General features: G+C 40.2%; 1 protein-coding gene across 4 annotated transcripts in view; it reads left to right on the forward strand.

Annotated features, from left to right (window-relative positions):
• Window positions 1–25,489, forward strand: part of znfx1 (zinc finger, NFX1-type containing 1) — a 121,034-nt gene that overhangs the window by 78,366 nt on the left and 17,179 nt on the right. For all 4 annotated transcript variants that reach the window (XM_020532912.2, XM_048608304.1, XM_048608306.1 and 1 more), the window contains exons 2-9: window positions 1,405–1,540; window positions 4,801–6,708; window positions 10,608–10,739; window positions 15,672–15,820; window positions 15,910–16,053; window positions 16,632–16,752; window positions 22,430–22,662; window positions 23,731–23,870. In XM_020532912.2, the coding sequence (XP_020388501.2) occupies window positions 1,420–1,540; window positions 4,801–6,708; window positions 10,608–10,739; window positions 15,672–15,820; window positions 15,910–16,053; window positions 16,632–16,752; window positions 22,430–22,662; window positions 23,731–23,870 (2,948 nt within the window). In that variant the 5' untranslated portion in view covers window positions 1,405–1,419. The remainder of the gene's footprint in view (window positions 1–1,404; window positions 1,541–4,800; window positions 6,709–10,607; window positions 10,740–15,671; window positions 15,821–15,909; window positions 16,054–16,631; window positions 16,753–22,429; window positions 22,663–23,730; window positions 23,871–25,489) is intronic.

The following is a 25,489-nucleotide window of genomic DNA, read 5'->3' on the forward strand; positions in this document are numbered from 1 at the left end:
CCTGCTGCGTTCATCCAGCTCTACACCTTGTTATCTCAGATTCTCCAGCATCTGCAGTTCCTACTATCTCTAAATAAATATTAGCTTGCCTGTACCAGTTACTGGGTCATATGCACCTGTCTGTATATGTCTACAATACTCTGAGTAGCTCAGTATAATTCCCATTGACTGATACTAATGGATATTATTTTTACCAGGTGTCGGAATAGTAATTTTGACATGATTCAAGGAAATTTGGTTAGCTAGTGTTATTATCATCTCCTAGCTTTGAAATTATCAATGACCAGTTGTGATTTTATTCCAGGAAACAGACCCATTAATTTGAATGTGAATTCATCAGCAGCGTGTAATAAGAAAACTATTTTTGTGGATCTAATTGTAGCTATAAGGAAAATACTCCTCCTTTTTGAGACAGACTTGAGGCTGATGGTTGAATTTTTTTGAGTCATCAATACAAGGAATCCATAAGAAAATACACACTCAGTTTCATCACGACGCAGAATTCATTTGTTTAGAAAATATCTTGTTAAATGATTCTGAGGACCTGGAAGGTTGCCTGGGAATCAACAGCTAAAACACTGCTGAATACTAGGTTTCTGAAGAAGGGTCCTGACCCAAAACGTCAATTCCCCTGCTCTGATGCTGCCTGGTCTGCTGTGTTCCTCCATCTCCACACTGTGTTATCTCTTATTACTGCTGAATATTAGGTTTCATTTCCCGGCTTACTTCAACCAGATAATCTGCAACTATCATTGAAATGTCCCAGGTAGTTTTTAGTAGATTATTGATTTTAGTACATAAGGAAATCTATCACCACCTACTGTGTTGCTCAGTTGCTGATGACGCTGAATAGCTTAGCTATGCAGACCAGCAAGGTCTGGGATTTAGTTCCTAGTTATTTGCATGTATGTATATTTTTAACCTATTTTTCTAATCAACCTGTTCAAGTATGTCATTACACACCTCTGAAGTAAGTAGGACTTGAACCTGGGCCTTGTGGTCCAGGGTAGAGACACTACTACCATACCACAACAGCCCTCAATTCCTAGTTCTACAATCTCAATAGAGATTGAAGTAGCAATAAGGAGCCTGTAATTAGCCTCAATTCCCTTAGATTGGGAACAGGAAATTTTAGTTGCCAATTACTGTCGTGTGAAGACAAGACTGGTCTTGGTTATGTAGCCTTTTAATCATATAGGTTTTTACCGTTTGTGATCCAGTTTTGCAAATAATAATTGCTGCTTGATCAACGTAAAATCAGAACAAGGACAACCCTTTAGGTCAGGAAAAATTATCCTTGTTCACCTATTTTCTGATATTTTGCCCTACCATCATCTATTGATGAAAGGATACCACTTCTTGTTGCAATGTAATGTGATATGAAATGGCTTGTTGTCTTCTCAGAGCGTGTTTTCTCAAATGGATCCTGAGTGGCAAAGGGCGAACCACAGGAGAAGGGGTGAAGAAGCTGAGTTGGAAAACACAAACAGACAAGCAGCTGCGGCAGACAGGCCAAGACGGAACCCTAGGAGAGGAGATGGTGAGTGCAATTATGAAAGATCACAAATCTTTCATAAAACAAGTGAAGAATGCATTTTTTACTTTGTATTTTCCAGTGTTATTTCTTCCACCTCTCTGTCCTGCTGAAATATTCAACATTTTCTAAGCCAGGCACTGGTCTGCTACAAGGCTATGGCTGGAATGATTTTTAGTTGAATGAACTTGTGCCTGGCATGCAGTAACTTTCCATCTCATTCTTTCATCTCTGTGGTGAAACAGAAGGCCTCTGCCCAGATAATCCATTGGAAAGATAGTCATTGCAGCAACAGGGACAGGAGTTGAGTATCAGGACCATGCAGAAATCCTGATCCCTTCTTGGGAGTTGCGTGGGAAATTGAAAATTCTGACAGACAATCACCAGATCTACAACTCTCTAAGAAAGTCCCTAATCCTGAACTAGACTCAAATTTTTTGGATGGTTCTGACTCACTTACTTGAATAGCTAGTCAGGAAATGGAAATGAGAGAGGAGTGCAAGAAAACTGTCGTCACCAGGAAATGGTACTGAGCAAATTTGTTAGAGCTGTGGGCTGACAAATCCTTGGTACCTAATGGACTACATCCTAGTGGATTAAAATAAATGGCTAGTCAGATAGTTAATTGGTTTTAATTTTTCGCAATTGCCTTGATTTGGAGGAAGTTCTGTTAGATTTGAAAATCACCTGTTATTCAGAAGTGGAGGAGACAGAATGCAAGTCAGTTAGCTGAACATCTGTCATTGGAAAGATGTTGGAAACTATTATTAAGAGTTATGATATTTGCTTTGAAAATTTCAAAGAATTCAGGCAAGTCAACAAGGTTTTGTGAAAGGGAATTGATGTTTAACTAATTATTTGGACTTCGTTGAGAAAATAATGTGTTCTAGGAAACTGGCAGATGTAAAGTACTTGGATCTACAGAGATCCTTTGATAATGCGGCTCATCATAGGTTATTTCAGAAAATAATGGTGTATGGAGTACGTATTGGCGTGGTTAGAAGTTGGATAGCTAATAGGAAACAGTAGTAGATATAATAGATCATTTTCTGGTTGGCAGAATATAACCAGTGCTAAGCTAAAGGGATCAGTGCTGGGGCTTCAACATTTTACAGTTTATATAAGTGACTTTGATGAAGGGACCAAAAGTAATTTTGCTAAATTTGTTGATGACCCAAAATAGATGGGAAAGTAAGTTGTGAAGAGGACTGTAAGGGAATATAGATAGTTATGTGAGTGAGCAGCAATATGGCAAATGGAATGTAATGTTGGAAAATTTAGAATTGCCTGTTTTGGCAGGAAGAATGAAAAAGAAGCATATTATCTAAATTGAATCAGAGATAGTAGGAACTGCAGATGCTGGAGAATCCGAGACAACAAGGTGCAGGGCTGGATGAACACAGCAGGCCAAGCAGCATCATAGGAGCAGAAAGGCTGACGTTTCTAAGCATGTAAACTAACATTGAAATATGCAATTTGAGAGCTGGCACTAAATTTAACTCATAATTTCTGACTCTGGGAATTCCCAGAGAAATGTAGTCACACGAACTCTAGGGATAAGGGCCTGAATCTTCTGATCTGTGTTGGAATCCATATTTCCAATTGAATTAAACAATTTCTTTAGTGGGGAAAGAAGTGCATTTCCAATGAATCGAAAGTGCAATTTATTGTTTTCCCAAAGAGAGTAAGTGTGCTGAGTCAGTTGTTGTTCTCTCCCTTCCTGTGAGGAAACATTTATATTTATACCCTGCCATTGCATTTTAATCCAATACTTTCTGTTCACTGTTTTTACTTCTTTATGTTTCTTTGGTTTACTGTTTCTTGGTTGTCTTTAATTTTCTATTCTTTACTAGTTATCTTCTCTATTTGACTTGATTTATACAAATGACTTTATTGTAGTAATTTTTACACTGAGGATTCTGTTTCAGAATGACAAATTGCAGCAAATGGTCAGAGATTGATGTTGAATTTAGGAGAAATCGGTTAGTCTCTGCATTAGTAATAGAGAGGCCCATGCTAATGTCCCAGGGCTGATAGATTATATCCCACTATTGTTGGAATTTAACTTCAATCTAAAAATCTGGAATTGTCAGATAATCTCAGTAAAGATGACCATGAAACTATAATTAAGTTTTATTTTAAAAGAAAAAGCATCTTGGTCCAATATTGTCCTTTTTAGGGAAGGAAATCTGCCATCTTTACTTGATCTAGCCTTATTGTGATTCCAGACCCTCAGTAATGTGGTTGACATTGAAATAAATGGACATGCAAGCCAATCAGTTCAAGAGCAAGTTGGATGGGCACCAAAGGTTGGCCTTGTCAGCAATCCCATGAAAAAAAATTTAAAAATTTCAAACTAACCATTAACATGTCATACACAAATATGGCTATCATCACCTAATAGCTAACCCTGTGCAAGGCAAAGATTGTCTAGTTAACATATGCTTTAGTTAGGAATGTACTAAAAGTCTTAAGAATATAGTGTTGGTAATGTAAAGAATCTGTTGCAAATTAGGGGTTTGCAATTGGTTTCTCAGCTTACCAAGCATCCTTCAACAGCACTGTGTAAACTTTTAATCTCTACCACCTAAAAGAACAAGGGCAGCAGATGCATGGAACTCTGCCTGCTCCATCCACCCTGACATATTTATATTACTAGCATTCCGTCACTGTCACCTGGTCGAAATCATGGAACTCCCTCCCTTTCAACTACGTGCACTTATCCTGCAGCAGTTGAAGGTAGCAGCTCACTGCTACCTTCCTCAAGAGCAATTAGGGCTGGGCAACAACTGCTGTGGATGAATAAAAATAGTTGAGAATTTAAACGCCTTGGTTGACCTGCCCTTTAACTATTCTGTGAGTTTAAAGATACTGTACTGTTTTCATCAGATTAGCCAGACCACAGTTCTAATCCAAGAAAGTTAATATTCGTAGAACAATTCAAAACATATATTTTGATGGTAAACCTATGAATAGCTGGATTACTATTAAGTCAAGGACCGTGCTTTAAAGTAAATTGTAGATAATACACTGAAAACATTTTAATAGAGGGACTTTATTTGGTGGATCTCTCAAATTTAATAGCGCAGTAGCTCTTTGAAATAAACAATTGCACAGTGAGTCTGGGGAAAAGGAGATGTTGTTATTCAACTTGAAATGAAAACAAGGGAAAAGAGCATCTAAGAAAACTGTTCAACAAATATGGCCTGAAGAATTTGATTGTAAGATATTTAATTCGTCCTTTCATTTTTTTTATATATCAATAGCCTCTTTGGAACGACTTCAACAACGAGGACAGCGATATAATGGAAACCAGAGGAACGCTGCAGGACCGGCGAACCAGAGAGGTGTACAACAACCCCGACGAGCACTTTCCATACCCAGGCATGGGGATCTGCTGGCAATCGGAGAGACTGGGGGAAGGAACCAAGAGTGGAATGTTGACCCTAACCCTAGACATGCAGAAGGGAGGCAAAATGTTGTGAGACCCAATAGAAATCCAGCTGGACGAGCTCCTGCTGCTCTGGGAAATCGCCAAGGCCCTCAACAGGCCAGAAGGGATCAGCATCCTGAACGCAGGAATGAACCAAGGAGAAGGAATGAATTTCGTGAGGGCGGTAGAGGCAGGCAGGTTGAACCACAGGGAAATCCTCACTTCCAGAGAAGGAGGCCTCAAGAAGGACCTAAAGAGGAACATACAAAGGACAAAGAGCAGTTTGTGAGAAAGTTAGGTTATAAAACAATGGAGAGCCTTTTGGACAAAGAACCTTCTGAAATTGTTATAACTTTAGCCTGTGGTTCTAGCCTAAAGGACTTATTAAGTCAACAACTAAATACATCTTTTATCCAACTCATTTGTAAAGTCTTGTGTAAGGCCTGTAGGTCAAAGACTGACCGGCAGAGCATTCAGCACCTCCTGGGCATTGTAAAGGACTCTCTCTTTCTGAAGGTCCAACTTCCTCGCTATGTGGTTCAGATGAGTACAGAAGCAGTGCCTTCCCGTAGGCATCAATATCCTGAATATATTGAAAGTATTCTATTCTTGCTTCAGGAATTGGTGAGTATTTTCCCAGCCAGTTCAGTTCAGGAAATGTCTATGATGATTTCAGTTTTGGATCCCACGGTAAATACCCTACGGGCTGCTGGAGTTTCAATTAGTGAACAGATTGAAAATGGCATGGAGAAAATCAAAAATATAACTCATCACCTGCAAGAGCGAAAACGGGATGGAACACTTAAGACAGATACCCATATGTTGATCGATAATCAAGAAACTGGTCCTGAGGACAACTACAGAGCAATGACCATATATCCCACTTACAATGAGGTACATTTGGAAGAGAGGCCATTTCTGCGGCCTAATCTCATTACTGAAAGGTATGCAAGCACTGAAGTCTACCTTGATACCCATTTCCGCCTTCTAAGAGAAGATTTTGTGAGACCTCTGAGAGAAGGAATATTAGATTTGCTTCAGAATTACGATGACAAGGGTCTCAGGAGAAGAAAATTCGACGACATTCGAGTATATTTCAACACACGTATCATAGTCCCACTCTGCACATCCACCGGCGTAGGATACAAAGTCCAGTTTGACACGACGCCACTGAAGTTTGTCCGGTGGCAAAACTCAAAGCGTCTGCTATATGGATCTCTCGTGTGTATGTCAAAAGATAATTTTGAAACTTTGCTGTTTGCGACCGTGTCAAATCGGGATCCTGCAGAGCTAAAAGAGGGTATTGTCCATCTGTCTTTTAACGTTCGAAGCCGACATCTGCTGGCCGAGGTTGACCCTTCGGATTGTTTCCTCATGGTTGAAACAACAGCGTATTTTGAAGCCTACCGCCATGTTCTAGAAGGGCTACAGGAGATCCAAGGAGAGGATGTTCCCTTTCAAAAGTACATTGTAGAGTGTGACACTGAAATCCGGGTTCCAAGATACTTGAATTTAAATGACAGCTATGACTTTGCTGCTCTAATGAATGCAAAACCCCAGAATCCCGAGGAAAATCCTGAACAAATCTTTGAACGTTTGCAAACGAACACCAACATCAATGTCCTTAATCCTGCATCGTGGCCATCAAAGGAAGAACTGAACCTAGATGAGTCACAGATGAAAGCCCTGCAAATGGCGTTGACTAAAGAGTTGGCCATCATACAAGGCCCTCCTGGGACAGGTACACTCAAGGAACAGCATCTTTTTTCCTAGTTTATTTAGAATTTTTTTTGGCTTAAAAATAGATCTAGCTTTATAAAACATTTATTTATCTCGAATGTTTTCCTTTTCTGTCCTAAAAATATGAAATCACTGTGGAATATGAAAAAAATGCACTGAGCAGTTTCAAACACCTCATCTATGTGAGTGGCATTGAGCTTTAAAACAATTGAATGCCAATCCTTCTGTCTAATTCCCACAAAATATTGTGCTGTTCCCCCCCCACCAAACTTAAATGCATTTAACTGTTCTTGCATAGCTGCAACAATTGTATTCAATCCCAGTCTGTAACCTCATGTCTTGGTATATCCCCCACTCTACCATTACCATCAAGCCAGGAGATCAGTCCTGGATCATTGAAGATTGCAGGAGGACATGCCAGGAGAAGCTCCAGGCATCCCTAAAATTGAGGTGTCAACTTGATAAATCACAAATACTTGCATACTAAACAATGAAAGGAATATGTAATAAACAGGGCTAAATGATCCTGAAACAAACAGATTAAATCTAAGTTCTGCAGTCCTGCTGCATCCACTCATGATTGGATGTGGACAACTAAAAGTGTAGTGGAGATGGAAGCCCCACAAATATCCCCATTCTTAACAATGGAAGAGCCTGGCACATCAATGAAAAGGACAAGGCTGAATTATTTGCACCCATCTGTGATCAGTAACTCCAAGTGGATGATTCATCTCGGCCTGTTCCTGTCCCCCTGTCAACGGTGCCAGTTTTCACCAATTTGGTGCACTTCACGTGAGATCAGTAAATCGTTGAAAGTACTGAATACTGCAAAGGCTATGGGCTGTAACAATATTCCAGCAATAATACTGAAGGCTTGTGCTCCATAACTAGCCACACCACTAGGCAAGCTGTTCCAGCCAAGCTATAACACTGACACCTCCCCATTATGGTTTATTCTTCAGCTTAGTCCTGTGCACAAAAAGCGAGCCAAAAATCTAACCTGGCTAACTGTTAGCCTAACAGTCTAATCTCTCCATCATTAGTGACGGAAAGGGTTGTGAACTGTTACAAGGGAGTAACCTGCTCACTGATGCTCAGTTGGGTTCTATCAGGGATCCAGCAGCTCCTGACCACATTATAGCCTTGAACCAAACATGGAAAAAAGAGCTAAATTTCAGAGGTGAGGCGGGAGTGACTGCCCGTGAGGTCTCGGCAACATTTGACTGAGTGTGGCATCAAGGAGCCTTAGAAAGTCTGGGATCAATGGGAACCAAGGAGAAATCTCTCCACTGGTTGGAATCATACCTAGCACAAAGAAAAATGTTCGTACTTATCAGAGGCCAATAATCTGAGTCTTGGGATATTACTCGGGAGTTTAGTTCGCATTCCCTCTCATTTTCTTCCCAGCTGTGCAGGCATCCAAGGCCTGTGCACAGCAGCAACTTCCAGAATTAGAAGGAAGTGTCACAATTAGTGTGTCAATGCCAGCCACCACGTGCGCAACCGTGCAGCTTAGAGGGAATGCTGGTTTAGACCCAACCATCTTCAGCTGTCCCTTCAATGGCCTTGCGTCCACCATAAGATCAGAAGTAGAGATGTTCACTGATGATTGCACAAGGATCAGCAGCATTTGCAACTCCTCAAGTACTGAATGGTCTGTGTTTATATTGCAGCAGACCCTGGACAACGTCCAGACCAGGATTAATTAGTGGCAAATAGTATTTACAGCATTCAAGTGCTAGACAATGTGCAACTCCAACAAGAAAGAATCTAACTATTGCCCCATAACATTCCATAGCTACACGAGAAGATCGGAGGCTTGGAACTCAGCAGCAAGTTTCTAAGTCCCCAGTGTCTGTCCACCATCTACAAGGTACAAGTCAGGAGTGTAATGGAATACTATCCACTGGCCTGGATGAGTGCAGTTCCAACAACACTTAACATGCTTGACACTATTCATGACGAAGCAGCCCATTTATTTGACACCCAGTCCATTACTTTCAACATTCACTGCCTCCCCAACTGATGCACAGTGCAACAGTATATACCATCTACAAGATGACCTGCAATAACTCAACGAGGGGAAGTAGCCTCAGCAGTTTCCTTCCTTTTCAAACATTAATTGGAAAATGTATAAATAAATGAAGAATATAGTTCAAAAAGAAAGCCTCCAATTAGACTACTAATAAATACAAAAAATTGAAGAATGAATGGAGCAGGGCTGTATCCCCTCAAATAGGAGACTGAGGTGACTATTTAGAATTCTTGAAATTTATGAAGGACTTCAATAGGGTAGATGTAGAAAAAGTGCCTCCAGTTGTGTGACATTACAAAAATCTGAACCATGAATATGAGATACTCACTAAATCAATAAAGAATTCAGCGCACACTTCCTTTACCCTAAAAGCAACTAAAATGTGGCACTGTCTATCACACGGAGTAACTGAAGTGACTAGTGTGGATACATTTAAAAAATAAATTGGGTAGAGAGAAAGGAGTAGAAGGATATGTTGAGAGAAAGAGATAAAATAGGTTAGGAGGTTCTCATTCAGAGAATAAATGTGTTGAGCCAAATGGCCTGTTTGTGTGCTGTAAAATCCTTTAAATGTTAGCTATGGTAATTTTTTTTTTCATTTATTTTCATCCAATCTTTTATGCCGATAATCTTGTTGATTTCTGTTTCTACGGATTGGCCACACTGAAATTTGAAATATCTTTTGCAATTTCTGGGGGCACAGTTGGAAGAATAATTGAAGTGAAGCTGGAAGGATCCTGAATTGACATAGGCCAGGATTGAGTCTACCAGTGCCCTCCAAATCTGACCTCAGCAAAGTGTGTGGGGTCAGTGCATCAGCATAGCACATCAGACCAGAAATTCTGATGCCTGCTCTTACTGGGAAATGCCCTACTTGGGACCATGTCTTTTAACGAGGGTGGCATGAGAGGCAAACGGGTGGTGTGAGTAGGCTGGGAGCCATTAGTGGGATACATTCAACCAATGTTCGCCCTGCCTGGTGGAAACAATGTGTAAGGGCAGCTAAAAAGGAACAATTCCATGACTGATTTGTGCCCCATTCCATGGGGATATTAACCTCACTATTTTGGTGGTTGATCAGGAACCTGCCTAAATCATACACATGTGCAAGTCAGGGTCAGTGGGACCTGTTGACTTTTTGACTGTGTCCTGAGCAGAATTCCCACTAGCTCTGATGACCCAAGTGCTAAACTTTCGACTGTGAAGCCACAAGAAGCAGGAGTGTTGTCAGATCACACCAACAACATCTTAGACTCTCTTACTCTGGGCATGTTTCTCCCAACTTCCTGATCAGGAGATGCTGTTGAAACTCTGTTAAGGGGCTTCTAGCTCATAGGTAACCTCAGATCATATAATTTTAATAAATTGGCTGTCAGCCAGTGTCTTCCATCTGCTTTCTTCAGGCAATCAGCTGAATGAGTGGTTATTAATGAGAGCCAGGATCTATGCTGATATGTAATATGAAAGTAATTCTTAGTGTCTCATTTATTTTGCATGGTGTGTTGCCTCTGGGCATACCAAGCGGAATAAGTATGTTCCAATAGTACTGCTGAGAAATGTTCAGAATTGGATTGCCCAAACCTCTCTGGCAAGATAGCTAATAAACATCCAAACTTAGCACTAATGTTGTAGAATAAATCTTTAGAATGACTGTTTCAGTGTTTGTAATGAGACAAAGCAAAAGAATCTGGCAGGTCTCTTATCCCAGATAACAAAAATGCAGTCATCTACGGCTAGGGCTTTTGTTTTACAAAAATGTCTAAACCCTTCTGGGTGGTAAATGCTACATTGATTATATTGTCTGGAATACTCTTTCAAAGCTTTTCTTCAGCCTCGGCTAAGTACTGCCAATTTATTGTTTACAGGAAAAACCTACGTGGGGTTAAAAATCGTACAAGCACTGTTAAATAATGAACTAATTTGGCAACAATATTTAAGGAAATTTCCAATTCTGGTGGTGTGCTATACAAACCATGCACTGGATCAGTTTCTTGAAGGTAAGATTCTGTCATCAATCTGCTTGAATTTATTTTTTTGTATACATTATTAAACACCCAGCTGTTGTATTAAATTGTCATTCAAATTTGCTGACTGTGAACCTGTTTTTTGTCTTGAACAGATTTACATAAATTAACTTGGATATTTAATCAAAATGTTTTTGATGTTTTGTAGTGTTCACCATTTATATTAAATGTTAGAGAGTGATTGTGCTATACCTTGAAGATGCAATTGTTATTCTCATTGCAATTTGCATTTATGGCGTAAACCTAATACATTTTTTGATGGTAAAGACAGTAATGGATACAATGTGACAATCTTCCAATGACTTCTGGATCAAAGAGCAGTTTGCTTCATTCATCAATTGATAAGCGCCAAATGGCTAGACACACATTGCAATCAACCTTGTATCAGTTACAAGTTTGAGACACAAGACTAAAATTTTGTAACTCAGCTGCTAATGCAGAGCAGTGCAAGTGATGAGTGTGGGTTGGAGAATCAGGTTGTAGTGTTCCAATCCTGCCTTCAAATCACATCCCGCAAGAATCACTTGTAACCAGAACCAGCCCCATTGTTTGTATGGGATACTACTTCAGTTAGTGCCATGGCACTAGTGAAACGAACCATTTATACAGCCTTGTTTTGAGTATACTCTATAAAACAAGTGACTGTGCTTCAAAAATAAATCATTGTCTAAAACATGCTTTGAGACATTTTAAATGCATGCAACCCATTTTAATAAATTCAAATTCCTTCTTTGACCAAACAGAATCCCACAGAAACTTATCTAACCTGATCTTCTTTTCCTAAACCTAATCACATGTACTTGACTAAGGTTCTATGAGTATAAATAATCCTAAATTCACAAACTCAGTGGCTAATTATTTTCCCTAACGCTAGACAGTTAGTGTTAGCAGATTGTTTCCCATTTGAAGGGGGAAATGTCTAGCATTCACTCCCAACTCCGTATTAGGGGCACTTATTTATCAAATACACTCAACACCCTGCTGTAACAATTGATGTAGAGAGAAATAAAATTATCGTTTCAGGTGAAACTGAAGAGAAATAGAAAAGAAAGAGTCTAACTTTAAGCCAATGCCAAGGAGGAGGGGCCAATAAGTTTGATACACTGGAGATGGCAGGACTGTCCTATGAGCAGAGATTGGTTTGACTAGGCCCGGGTTCAGAGGGATGAGAGGGTATCTGATTCAAATGCATAAAATTCTAATAGGGTTGGACAGATTGGATGCAGAGAGGATGTTTCCCTTGGATGGGGAGTCTAGAACCTGGGGACATTTTATCAGGACAAGGGGCAGATCATTTAGGACTGAAATAAGGAGAGTTGCCTTTACTCAAAGGATAGTCAACCTGTGGAATTGTCAATTACAGAAGGCTGTGGAGACGACAGCCTAATGGTATTATTGCTGGACTCTTTATCCAAAGACCCACGTAATGTTCTGGGGACTTGAGATCGAATCCCATCTTGGCAGATGATGTAATTTGAATTCAGTAAAAATCTGGAATTAAGAGTCTAATGATGATTATGAATCCATTGCCAATTGTTGTTAAAAAAAACCATCTAATGTCCTTCAGGGAAGGAAATCTGCTATCTTTATCCAGTCTGGCATACATGTGACTCCAGACTCTCAGCAATGTGGTTGATTCTTAACTACCCTCTGGGCAATTAGGGGCAGGCAATAAGTGCTGGCCGAGTCAGTGACACCCTCATTCCATGAATGAAGAATTTTAAAAAAATATTGAATATATTCAAGAAAGATTTTTTTTTTTTACAAAAGCTTTGCCTGCCTCCTCTCTGCAAAGTCTGCTTATAAACAGTAAGTGAACCACCACGCACCTTTAACTTCCAGACTTCTTGGTTCTAAGAAATCATGTGGTAAGCCCCTTTCAAACCAGAAATTGTCCAAGTCCTTCCATCTCTTTCAGCTTCCATTACAAAGTTAATGGTATTCCCAACAGTAGCAGGCCATGGGCAGGATAGTCTGTATGGGAACAACATGGAGAACTAAAATGACAATCGGAAAGCTCAGAAACATGCTTGCAGATTGAGCAGAGGTGCAAGCTATGACACAGGCAGCAGAGTTTGTAAACAGCTCAAGTTTATAAGAAGGGAAGCCGGCCAAGATGTATAGGAATTGTCATGCTTAGAGGTAACAAAGACATCAGTGAGAGTTTCAGCAGCAGGTGGACTGACACAGTGGTTGGCTTATGGTACAGTTTCCAGACCAGACAGGCCTGGACCTTTAAGACAGTTATGTGACATCATGAGATATGACATTCCAGTAGAAAGGTATCCACCTTGTCTTCAGTCACTATTTATGTACATTGGAGTCATTGTAGGCGGTCAGTTGGTTTTTTTATGTCGTGTACAGTAACACTAATAAACATAAAACCCAGATTACGGCTCAGATTTTCCAGTGGCCACATGGTCGCTTCTGCATTGTAGACAGGAATCGCTCATTAGAACCCTGCGGAAATTTCCAATGTAGCAGAGTTTGAGGAAATTGCCTGGGAAATTAACATTTCTGATGGGCAATTCTGTGCCTTGAAACCTCTGAAAATATCCACTTAAATCAGAGAATTTGGACGGTTTTGCTGCATTTCGTAGTTACCCAGGAAAGATTAGACAATTAAAAACTGAGTCTGTAACTATTAAACTGATCTCTCAACTTGCCAGACACCTCCAAGCAACACTTCTCCCAGAACCCTTTTAGCCACTGCACTCAGACATAATTAACCAACTCCCACACTGCTGGACTTGACAACACCACTTCCCATGGGACCCAACTTTCCCTCTTCACCTGGGACCCAATAACCCCTCTTCCCCCAGAACCTGTTGATACCATACCCACTGTTGATACTGAGCCACTTACCCCTCTCTGTCCTTGAGACCCAAGATCCACCAACCCCCGAAATCTGGCAATCTTCCCCTCCACTCCGGGACCAGACACCCCACCTCCCCTGCCATGAGACCTGACATGCCCTTGCCCCTTCCCTGACATGACATCCACCCACGGGACCCAATATCCCGCACCAACCCTAAAGATTCCCTCACTTCCCTGGCACCCTTATGAACTTGCACCCTGGTACCCTACCCCCCCCCGGCATCCTTACCCAACACTTACATTAGGTGCTCTTTCACAAGAGCTGCTGAAGTGGCCGTTAATTGGACATTTAAATCATAAAATATGTCGCTATGCCATGAGAAAGGGACATGGTTTGACTTCGTGTGAGCAACCTGCACTTCAAGGCACCTGTTAGATTTAAGTCTGCTCCACATTTCTGAAGGAGAATGTCCTGCCAGAAATGTAGTGCACTTTCTTAACAGGGAAAAAGTAAGGGTGGAATGGTAATCTGTCCATGATTGCTGCTCCTTGGAAAGCCTGTGATATTGTAGCCTTGTAAATGATTTGTAAATAAACTTGTGATATCTGACTTAAGCAGTATTCTGTGATGTATATAATGTGGGCTAACATTTAGTCGATACAAACAGCATCAAGCTAGGAAATGGAGATAGTAAATGGAGTTTGTGATACAGTCATTCCAGAATTTAGTTAGCAGAAACTTCTGAGCCCTCCACAATTGGATGTGTGACAAAGAGTATGATAAATCAGAGTTAGTGGAGTGATTAAGAGAGGTGGGGTCCGATCAAGCTGGGTGTCAGCAGCATACATGTGGAAGCTGACAATGTTTTTGGTTGATGTTGTGAAGGGCCAGCATTTGGACAAGAAATAAGTGAGGGTCAAATTTGGATCTTTAAGAGTTTCCAGTGGAAGGGAAGTCAATGCAGATTGTTCTCTGCCTAGATAAGCAGGAATGAAGCCAGGTGAAGGCTATCCTATCCCTCTGGATGATGATGGAGAGGCATTAGAGGAACGTGGTGAACTGTGTTAAAGGCTGCAGGCAAGTGGAAAACCATAGGAATCATTTACCACAGTCACACAGACTGTCATTTCTGATAAAGGCCATTTCAGCCCATTTTGTATTGATGTGACACTTTTAATTTGAAATAAGTTTACAAAAATCAGCTTTGTAGCCAGAAGTAAGGGCAGAGTTGTGGATTGAAGCCAAATCAGTCAGGGTCATTTGTAAAATGTTGCTTGAGTTGAGATCAGGGAAACGGGAGTGCAGCAAGATCATGCTGAGATAAAATACTTCTTTTTGAAAACAGGAATGCGCTGTTGCCATGGCAGAAACCTTCAGTTAGGGCAGTGACTGATTTAATTGGCAGCACAACTGACCAATCGAGGGTCAATTAAGGAGCTTGCAGTCATCCCTCAACCTTCTACCCAGAAACTCCAGGCGTCAATTGACAGGCAAAATTGGTGTAATGAACCATTAAGGAGAATTGTCATGATTTTCCCTACTTCAGGCCAAATGCTGGGAAGGGATATGTTAAACCTCAAGTAACTCACCCCCCCCCCAACCACTGATAAAACTCAATCAAGTGCTAATCAGTTTAAGAGCTGTTCAGCGAGTATTTCAGGCCTCAACACTGACATTCCAGTTCGCCAGAAACTGCCAGGTATTCAGATGCAGCCAGTGTCTGCTTCCTGACGTCAGTTGGTTGAGGCCTACTCCTCAGGGGATCCAGTGTTGAGAAAGTAGCTCTTTTCCCTTTTGCTTGTCATGAGATGGAGTTCATGTGTGAGGTGAGGTCAGGGGTATCAAGCGCAAAGGCATAAGGTTGGCTTTCAAAGGCAGGATTGGCATTTCTGAAGTAGGGTTTTTGGACTCGAAACCTTAACTTGACTTTCTCTCCATGGATGCTGCCTAGTTTCTCTAGCAATTTCTGTTTTTGTATCAGATCTTCAGCATTTGCAGCTCTTTGTTTTATTTTAGAGAAAAATTCGGGCCAGATAACTTTATTATAAAAGTCATTGTGTGTGTGTGTGTGTGTTTTTCTTGTTCAGGGATTTATGGATTCTTGCACACTGGCCTGGTCAGAGTGGGTGGAAGAAGTAACAGTGAACTACTGAAAAGATTTACACTGAAGGAACTGAGGAACAGCAGAGATTTCAGAAGAAAACTTCCCCAACACTTACGAGGCGCCTATTTTGAAGTAAGGTTGCAGTATGCTGTTGAAATCCCATGACTTGATCTTAATGTTAGCAAAACTCATTCAATCATTTCAATTTGTGTTCAATATAGGTCACAAATCAAATGAGGGAATCGGAGCAGAAAATTCGAGCAGCAGCACAGCAGTTGGAGTGCACAACACAAGGGGTTCTTCATGAACAGTATTTAGAAAAATATATCTCTGCAATGCATTGGAATAGCTTGCAGAATGGACTGGTACGATCACACAAGATATCCCTGTATATCTTTTTTCATTAATGCAATATCTGTTCTGAATGCATTGATGTCAGTTAAAGTACAGTTTTATAAGAATTCTTGTGTCTTTCAGAAGATGAGCCTAGATGCATAGTATTGACAGCTATTTTACATGGGGAGGTTGTGGGGTGGGGGTGGTGCAGGTTGCTATCTGGTGAAACCAAATATACTTCAACTGATGCGTGCAAGCAGGCTTCTGCTAGCAGAGGTCACTAGTTGGCATCAGGAGCTGATTGTTATGAGCGCTGGCTTGAATTCTCCATCTTACGGACTGAATGCATCGTTTTTGCCATTACTTCAGATCTGTGCTGGGTAGCCTCAGTGCTAATTAAAGAAGTCTGCTTACAATTAAAAGAATTGAAATCTGATTCCACTGCTGTTAGGAATACTTCAAGATATTTGTTAACACAGTTAAAGCCTGAAAGTGTTACAGTACTTGTTTTACATCATTGTCTGAGAGCTTATGCTGCATGTTGTGTGAGTTATGGTGGTCGGGACAGAATGACTAACTTTCACTGGATATTTTAATGCTTTTTCAGGCATTTGATGATTTTGGCTTCCTTGGAAGAAGGCATTCATTAATCGTGGAGTGGCTGGGCCTTGGTTTCATGAGTGTGACTGCAATTCCTGGAGAAGATCCACAGAACATAGAGAATGCAGGTAAAGTCTCCCACTGTCATGTTCACAGTTGTTAAAAATGTTTTAATAAATTGGAAATTAAACACAAACAATATCACCTTGTGTTGCTTCCATTGCTAACTTTTAACTTTAGCAGTACCATTAACTGATTAATGTGATCCCCTTAACTTGGAAGGACAGAAGAAACTGAGTTGCAAACTTTTGTCACCTTTGATCCTGCCACCTGTTAAATGGCTGTCAAAGTACTTTATTCAATGGCGTGAATTATTCTGTCTACATTTTTGTTGCTATCTCCTAACTGGATGCTCTTTCAAGTGTAATTTTTAAGAGAAACCTTAACATTTGTATTGAAAGCCTCCATCTCCAATTCATTGTTTAATGACAGTTGTGGAGCATTCAGTTATTCTGTAGTATTGTAGCTATCCTGCCCAAAAGATTTGTCACCCCACCACAAAATGATATGGCTTTCCTTGGTCGAATTTCCAAATCTATCCTGTCAGGAGAGACTACAATTCTTCTTGAACAGGGCCAAGCTGATGACTTATCCTGTCCCTACAGTGCATTGATCTGCTTTCTCTGCTAAGATGTCACAACATAACCAGGAAGAGTGTGTGAATTATCACCCCTCACTGTTCGACAGGCTGTCACAAAATGTATAAAATTACAATTAGATCACCAAGCTGATCAGCTTCTCTAATGGCCTGCTATTCAGGCCGAAAGAAATTCAATCAAGTCTGCCATAAAAAAGTAACTCATGTATTGTAACATACTTAACTTTAACAGTGTAGAGAAAGGGAAGTATTCATAATCTATTAATATGCAGTTTTCAACTATGCCCATATAAAGCCACAGAATACCTACACATTTGTTCACGGTGAAGACACATGGTTTGACACATATTATGGATAGTTAGAAAAGAGACAGGGAAAATTAAATTTCGAAGATCAGCAGTCCCGATTTGAAAGCTGGATTAAACTGTCTCTCTCAATTCCTTCTGATTTCAACAGCAATGACACACTGTTGTCTGTTAATTTCTCTGGTCAGCACCCATGATGGAAAAATGCCTATAGCTGTTCCATCTCTATAACCTTACTCAGATTTTCTGTGATTATGGGTAAAACTATAACTTTCATTGGCAGCTATATCCTTACCTAGGAGTAAATTAACTCTGTCCCTAAGTAATTTTGTAGCAACTCCCACTATTCTATTCCTACTCTTCTAGATATCAAGTCACTCTCCAATTGCACTTTGCACAGCAGAACCAGGATATAGTCTCTACTTACCTTGTTTATGAGCACTTTGGCTTTCACTGCACTCTCTGGAGGGTAAACTATCTCCTTTTCCAGCAAAAGAGCTTCAATAGCTACTGTGTCTCTGCGTATATTTGTGAGTTTAGCTGCATCATTTAAAGATAAAGGAGTTACCGTTCCTTTTGATGAAAATCCTTTATACCTCTCATCTACCTTATTCACCTCTCCTGTACTGACTGCAGTGTTTACCTCCAGTTTCATAGTTAAAGCTACAGTTTATTCTGGGTTTTTTTTATGTGGGGTCCCCTTTCCATTCCCAGTCTTACAAACCCAAATAAGTCCCATAAGCTTTCTGTGCAACTTTCAAGCATTCTGAACAAGGGTGCTCTGCCTTATTAATGTGGAAATTCTTAAGCCTTCAGTTTTCACCTGCACCTTCAACTTCTTCCTTTCTGATCTGAGAAGGGGATCTTAACACATTTCCAACTGTTTTTCTTTACCTTGGATATTTCCTATCCTTTCGCCATCCCATTCTTGTATCCTTCTTGAGTTTGAGGTAGATGAAGAAAAGTTTTGGTTTTAATCATTACTTCATAATCATCAGCCACTCTCGTTGCATGTCTAGCAGTTGTAATGCCCTGGTCTTCAACAAGGGTTCTTGTTACCAAAGCTAATGAGTTTTTAAACTCTTCTAAAAGAATAATTTCTCTGAGAACTTCATGCATGGTGTGTACTCCTTATGCTCATTTCCACCTGTCAAAATCACTTTGATTCACCCTTTGAAATTCAATATATGCTTGCACAGGTTGCTTCCTCAAATTTCAAAATTTTTGTTTGAGAAACAAACTCATATTCACCCAGAATGGCCTTTTATTTTTACAGTGCAAAAATCCATAGAAACCTCCTCTGATGGTGATGCCTACATTTCATGTGTTCAACCTGTCACCTTGTCCTGTTTTCCTTTGGCCACGTCATTCCACTTACTAGTTTTTCAAATGATGTAAAGAATGCCTTCACATCCTATTCCTGAAATTTTGTCATCTAATGTTGCAGTTTAGAGAAACAACATTTTTAAGCTGGCTTTTCCTCCCTCTCTCTCTCTGCTTTTATGCTTTCTTTATCCATTTATTTATGAATCTCTAGTCCAGTCTTCTTAAACAACATCCTCTTTATGTTTCACCACTCTCCAAAGTTCAAATTCAAATTTTTAAGTTTAAATTCCCTTGTTTTTTTATTTCCATCAGCTTCAATTCTATTTCATGGTATAGTTTCTCAGACCAATTCTTGCTAACTCAAGTGACTCACCTTTTTGTATACTTAATTTTTCCTGTATTTTGAAGTTCCCAGATGTTTTGTGAATATTTCAATTAGCTCTGCTTTCTTAGCTCTGGCAGGCAATTCCACCTCTAATTTATTTCTCTACTCCAGCAGCCTACCTTTTGTTAGCTTCAGTAAATCCATCAGGAATATCTATTCCAACTGCAGGATGGTTTTAGCTGCTCCCAATGCATCTTATTTTGGTATGAGAAACCTAGTAGCTTTCTGTTATCTTTTACCACTCACTCTGACTCCACATCCAATTTTACGTTGACTTCATTCAAAAGGTCCTAAATAACTAAGCCCTTAAACTTCTGTGAGAAATGAGTGATGCGAGTGCAATTTTATCACTTAAAAAACATTTAGACACGTACATGGATGGAGGGATGTGAACCAAAAGCAGGCAAATGGGACTAGTTTAATTGTGAAAACTAGGCGCCATGGACAAGTTGGGCTGAAGGTCCTGTTTCCATGCCGTAGACATCTATAACTTTAAGTCACCAATAATCATGTTGCACTGTTCCACATTTTGTTGCTTAATGTATAAAATTCCAATTAAATAATGGCCAATTTGCCTGACATATTGCTATCCAGGATAATAGAAATTCAGGTTAGTTTTTGTCATTGACAGAAAATAACTTGTCTGTTGTAACATATGTAACTTTAATAAATGGCAGAAGAACGGAAGGATTCCTATCTACTACAATACAATTTAAATTATACACATCTGAATCCCCAGAATACCTGCACAATCATTCACAATTAAGGCAAGCAAAACGTAGATGCTTTGATACATTTAAGTGGAAATACAATATGCATGGAAAATAAAATTCTGAAGACCAAATGACTCGATTTGGAGGGTGGATTAAACTATCTCTCACAACTCCTAATTCCAGCCACAGTGACACATTGTTGGTCTTTAAAGCGATGGTTGTTTTTCACTTTAATATTTGACCCCATAGTGGTAAACCCCATAGAGGCCATGGAGTTCTCTGTGCCAAATCTTGAAAGGTTTGCTTCTTGTTTACTCTTGATCTCAGGAATTGGGTTCATTACACTGGACAGAGAGTAATGTATTAGCTTGGATTAATAGAGAGAAGTTAGATCATTTTTCAGTTGGCAGGTTGTTACTAGTGGAGCGCTGCAAGGATCAGTGTTAGGGACTTAGCTATTTATAATTTATAACTTCTTGGATGAGGACATTGAGTGTAACGTGTAGAAGGTTGCTGATGGAAAACTGATGGAAAAATAAATTGTGAGGAGGACACAAAGTGGCGACAGAAGGATTAAGTGAGTATGCAAGATTGAGTGAAATGTACAATTATCTACTTTGGCAGGAAGGATAGAAGAGTAAAATAAGTTTTTAATGCTGTGATTCATAAATAATTATGTGGAGGGATTAAATAACCTTGCATTCAAATCTTGATCAGAGCTTTGCGGTTATGTTTGACTCCTGAATGAGGTTCCAATCATGTAACCATACTATGATTAAGATTGTCTGTCTATTTCCACCTTAATTACATTACCCTTCCTCAGCTCATTCGCTGCTGAAATGCTCAATTATGCCTTTGTTACCTCTGGGCTTGGTGTTCTCATGCACTCACGGTTGACCATCCTCATTCCACGCTCCAAACTTGAATTGCTTCAAATTTTTGCTGCCTGTGTTCAAACTCTCTCAACATCCTAACCACCCTTCATTTCTATACTCGCTGACCTACCTTGGCTCCTGATTATGCAACACATCGACCTTGGAAATTATTATATCGTATTCAAAGACCTTGCTGCTCCCTCTCTTGGTTATTTCTTCCAATAATAACTGTCTGCTGAGATTTCTGTGTTCCAGCAATTCTGGCACTTTAAAAATTGGAAATGCTCAATTATTCCAACAGATGCAGTTTTACCTTCAGTAATCCAGGCCCTAAATGTTTTGGAATTCCCTCTCTAAACCTCTCTACCTTTCTACCAATATTTCCTCCTTCATATTTTCCCTTCAATTGGACCTTTTGACCAAGCCTTTAGACATTTACCGTAATATCTCCTTATTGAATCACAGAATGGTTACAATATAAGAAGGTCATTCAGTCTACCATGTCTGTACTAGCTCTCTGCAAAGGCCAACACAAACTAGTCCCATTCCCCTGCCTTTCCCCTTTAGCCTGACCAAATCCATTTCCCTTTTGAAAGTCACAATTGAATCTGCCATCTACCACGTTTACTCTAGAACTTAATGACTTATTACCTAAAAACGTTTGCCCTCATATTGCCTTTGATTCTTTTTGCCATTTGTGTCCACTGGTTCTGCACCAATGGGATCAGTTTATTTCTTTAATGCCTAGGCCTGTCATGATTTTGAAAGCATTCACCAAATCTCCTCCCAACCTACTCTTCTCCAAGGACAGCCACCTCAATTTCACTAATCTATTCACAGAACTGAATCTCATCATCCCTGGAACTATTCCTTATTTTCTTTTCCTTTGCAATCTTTAGGCCTTCACATTCTTAATATGGCTTGGCATCTAACTCATGTTTATTCACACGTGTAAAGTGATTTGGGCTGTTTTATTACAATGAAGACACTATAGACAGCATATGCTATATTAACCTTTATTCCAAAGAGCTTGGAGTATGAAATAAAGGAAATTAGTTAGACCACACCTGAAGTGTACAGTTTTTGTCTCCTCATCAAAGAAAGGAAGATTTGTCTTAGGAGGTTTACAGTGAAGATTTCCTATGAGGTAAGATTGATTAAAATAGGCCTACATTTTGTGGAGTTTCAAAGAATGCAAATTGTTCTCAATGAATCATATGACAATATTATAGAATCCAGGGATCATAGTTTTAGGATTGGGGATTCATCAATTTGAACTGAGATGAAGACACTTTCCTTCACTCAGAAGTTTGCGTTTTTGGAATTTAATGTCCTATAAAGCTATAGTGCTCAGTTATTAAGCACGTTCAATTCAGAGAATACAGTTGGAGAATCAAGGGATGTGTGATTGACCAGGTAAGTGGAGTTGAGCTGGAAAATGCACTATGATGTTATTGAACAGCACAGCAAGTACAAAAGGGCTTATAACCCAACCCTGCTCCTGTCGATGTTACATACGTTTTTTATTGTATGTTTTCTGAAGATGCACAGCAGGAGGATCTGGAAGATGAAGACATGGAGGATGAATTGATTCAAATCTCTGAGGAAGCAGAGCTAATCCAGAGAGAGAGAATGATTGATGACGATGAACCAAAAATGAGGACCAAGAAGAAGCAAGATGCTGATCTCAATGAACTGGCAAACACCTTGTTAGCAATGAACCTTAACAACCAGGGAGCTCGGGGAGCATATCCACAGGACCAAGATGGCTGGCAGGTAAATCTAGTGGCTTTGAAATTTAAAGAGCTGCTGTCATGATTAGTTGAACTCTTTACTGAAGTTATCAAACAACTGGGCTGGATTTAATGCTCTCTCACTGACATGTACACTCCAGTCCCACTGTAAATATACCAGTGACAGGGCTAGCCTCATGCAACCTTCCCACCAGTGGATAATATATTTCCACTTGAGAACCTCATCCGGCCATCACCCTCATTTAACTGGCAACGAGAGAGCATTGCATTCAGGTGACCAACTCAACAGATTTCCCTGCATGGGTTAGCAGTGGCAAGGATCACTCCTTAACTGGATCCCTGGGTTCATTGAACTGCCCGTCTCCACCTTCCCTCCCTCAAGGCGTTACCACTGCCACAGTTTCTCTTCTATCATGAACTCCCAAACTTCAGCACCTCCCCACACCCTCCACTCACTCTTGAACAGTTACAAAGTTCTGATCTATTGCCTGAGTGTAGTACTGACAGTGACCACCATTCATGTTGGCGCTGCTGTTACTTTGAGAGCTGTTGCCCTCTGATTGGCCTGCAGCTGTTTCAGGTGGGATGTCCTCTCCCTGACTGGCAGAAATTCCATCTCCAGCCTATTAGTGATTAAACAAGTTAGGGCAGCCATTCTTCCCCCGGACCGACATCTCCCATTGCCAAGTTGAGGTGAGGTGGTGGGAGTAGAAGGAAGTTTGGAGTGTCTGAATATAATTCAGTCCATAAATAGAAACCCTTCACGTTGTCAGTATGATCATTAACATAACCGGTGTAAATTACTCAGAGTACAGCATGGTAGGGAGGAAGCTTACTGCTAGCAGTGCATGTTAGAGCATTTGCTTGGAGTTTTGAGACCAATTTATCTACTGGGGCTGGATGAGATTACCTGAAGCCAACACATAGTTGGAAAATAACACATTGTAGAAGGAACATATTATGTATGTATCCTTTAAAGGACTGCTTAAGTTTATCCTCTATATTGCCCAATGCTGCTTTTTATTTCAAAATATATTTTTCATGTAATTATTCAGTCCCACTTTAAATGCATTGTTCCTATTTTAAACAGGTACAGCGGGGTGAAAGGAAGAAAATGAAACAGAAAGCACAGGCAGAACTGCGAAAGAGTGGTGCTATGACTGCACAAGAGGAGGAGAGAATTTTCAATATCTGGATGCTTCCTCTCAAAGATCGATGGCGCCTGTACAGGTCAGAGCTGAGTGCTGGTCCTCGAATTCTCTCAAGATGTTCTGTTCCATTTGACCTCCTTTGTGTTGCTGAACTCCAGTGTTCTTGAGAGTATATAGCAATGCCACTTATTAGAGCTTTACCATCCAAAGAGGTACCTCTACTGCAGCCTATTGGGGCTCTGTATAAATTGCATGTTTCTTAAATGAAGCTACTTATTTCTGTTTGGCACGGTGGCTCAATGGCTGGCAGTGCTGCCTCACAGTGCCAGGAATTCGATTTCGATTCCACCCCTTGGGCAACTGTCTGTGTGAAATTTGCACATTCTCCCCGTGCTTGTGTGGGATTCCTTCGGGTGTTCCAGTTTCTTCCCTCAGTCCAATAATTTGCAAGTTAGCTGGATTCGCCATGCTAAATTGCCCGTAGTGTGCAGGGATGTGCAAGTTAGGTGGATTAGCCATGGGGAATGCAGGGTTGCAGGGATAGGTGAGGTGTTGGGTCTGGGTGGGATGCTCTTCGGAGGTGTGGACTAAATGAATGGCCTGTTTCCACACTGCAGGGATTCTATGATTCTTACCCAAGAACCAATGAACTAAGTTTACTAAAGCCACATAATCTGACTTAGCAAATGGTTTTAAGATTCCAATCTGAAATTCATAACTTTTAAAAAAAAAACAAGTGATAGATGTCACAGAAACTTTGCATGATGTTATTGATTTTTGTTCGTTAATAAATATTAGTTGGTAACATGAGTTAATTTTATATAAATTTATATGCTTTAGTCAAATGGTTTTTGAAAAGCATTTTTATCTTTAAATTTAGAAGATATTAAATGTAGTGAGATGTAACATGCATTCGTATGAAACTGATCAGTTGCTGAAAGACCTACCTCGATTTAGAACTTGCCATCAACATGTTGAAATTTAGGGGTGCATTTTCTTCACACTTGCCCTCAGGAAACTCAGTTTGATAGTAATGATAAAAAAAGATAGAGGCGGACTTCACTTTTAATCCCTGTCTGGAAACCGCAGAGATCCCAGGCACAGAACCGATCCAAATTATGGAGCATAGGAAAACAAGAGCAAGAGTAGACCATTCAGACCTTCCATCGTGGCTGATCTGATTGCGGTCCAACTCCTGATTTCCTGTTCTGCCCATAACCCTTAACTCATATGTCCATCAAAAATCTGTCTAATCCACCTTGAATAAATTCAATGACCCAGTCTCTACTGCTTTCTGGGGAAGAGAATTCCACAGACTAAAGACCCTGTGATAGAAAAAATTTCCTCTCGTTACCATCCTCTAAGAGAAACCTTTATTTTAAACTGTGTCCCTTATTCTAGTCTCTCCCTCAAGAAGAAATCTCTTCCCAGTAACCACCTTCTCAATTCCCCTCAGGACGATATGTCATGCAGAAGTTTGAATCTGAGCAGAGAAGCATCTTCAAATTAATAAGTGCAAACAACTCAAAATGATCTAAACAAACAGGTCTAGTGGCTGGTAATGGAGTTGTATTATAATTGTACTTGAGTTTCCTGCTATTACTTCTGTTTCCAGCATATCTGAGGTGTGGGGGTTTGGGTGTAGGGTGGAGGGTGTGCTTGTTCCAGGAATACCCAGCCAATTCTAATGGCCCAGGA

Source organism: Rhincodon typus, chromosome 19 (genome assembly GCF_021869965.1).
Source record: "Rhincodon typus isolate 14 chromosome 19, sRhiTyp1.1, whole genome shotgun sequence".
Classification (NCBI taxonomy): Eukaryota; Metazoa; Chordata; class Chondrichthyes; order Orectolobiformes; family Rhincodontidae; genus Rhincodon; species Rhincodon typus.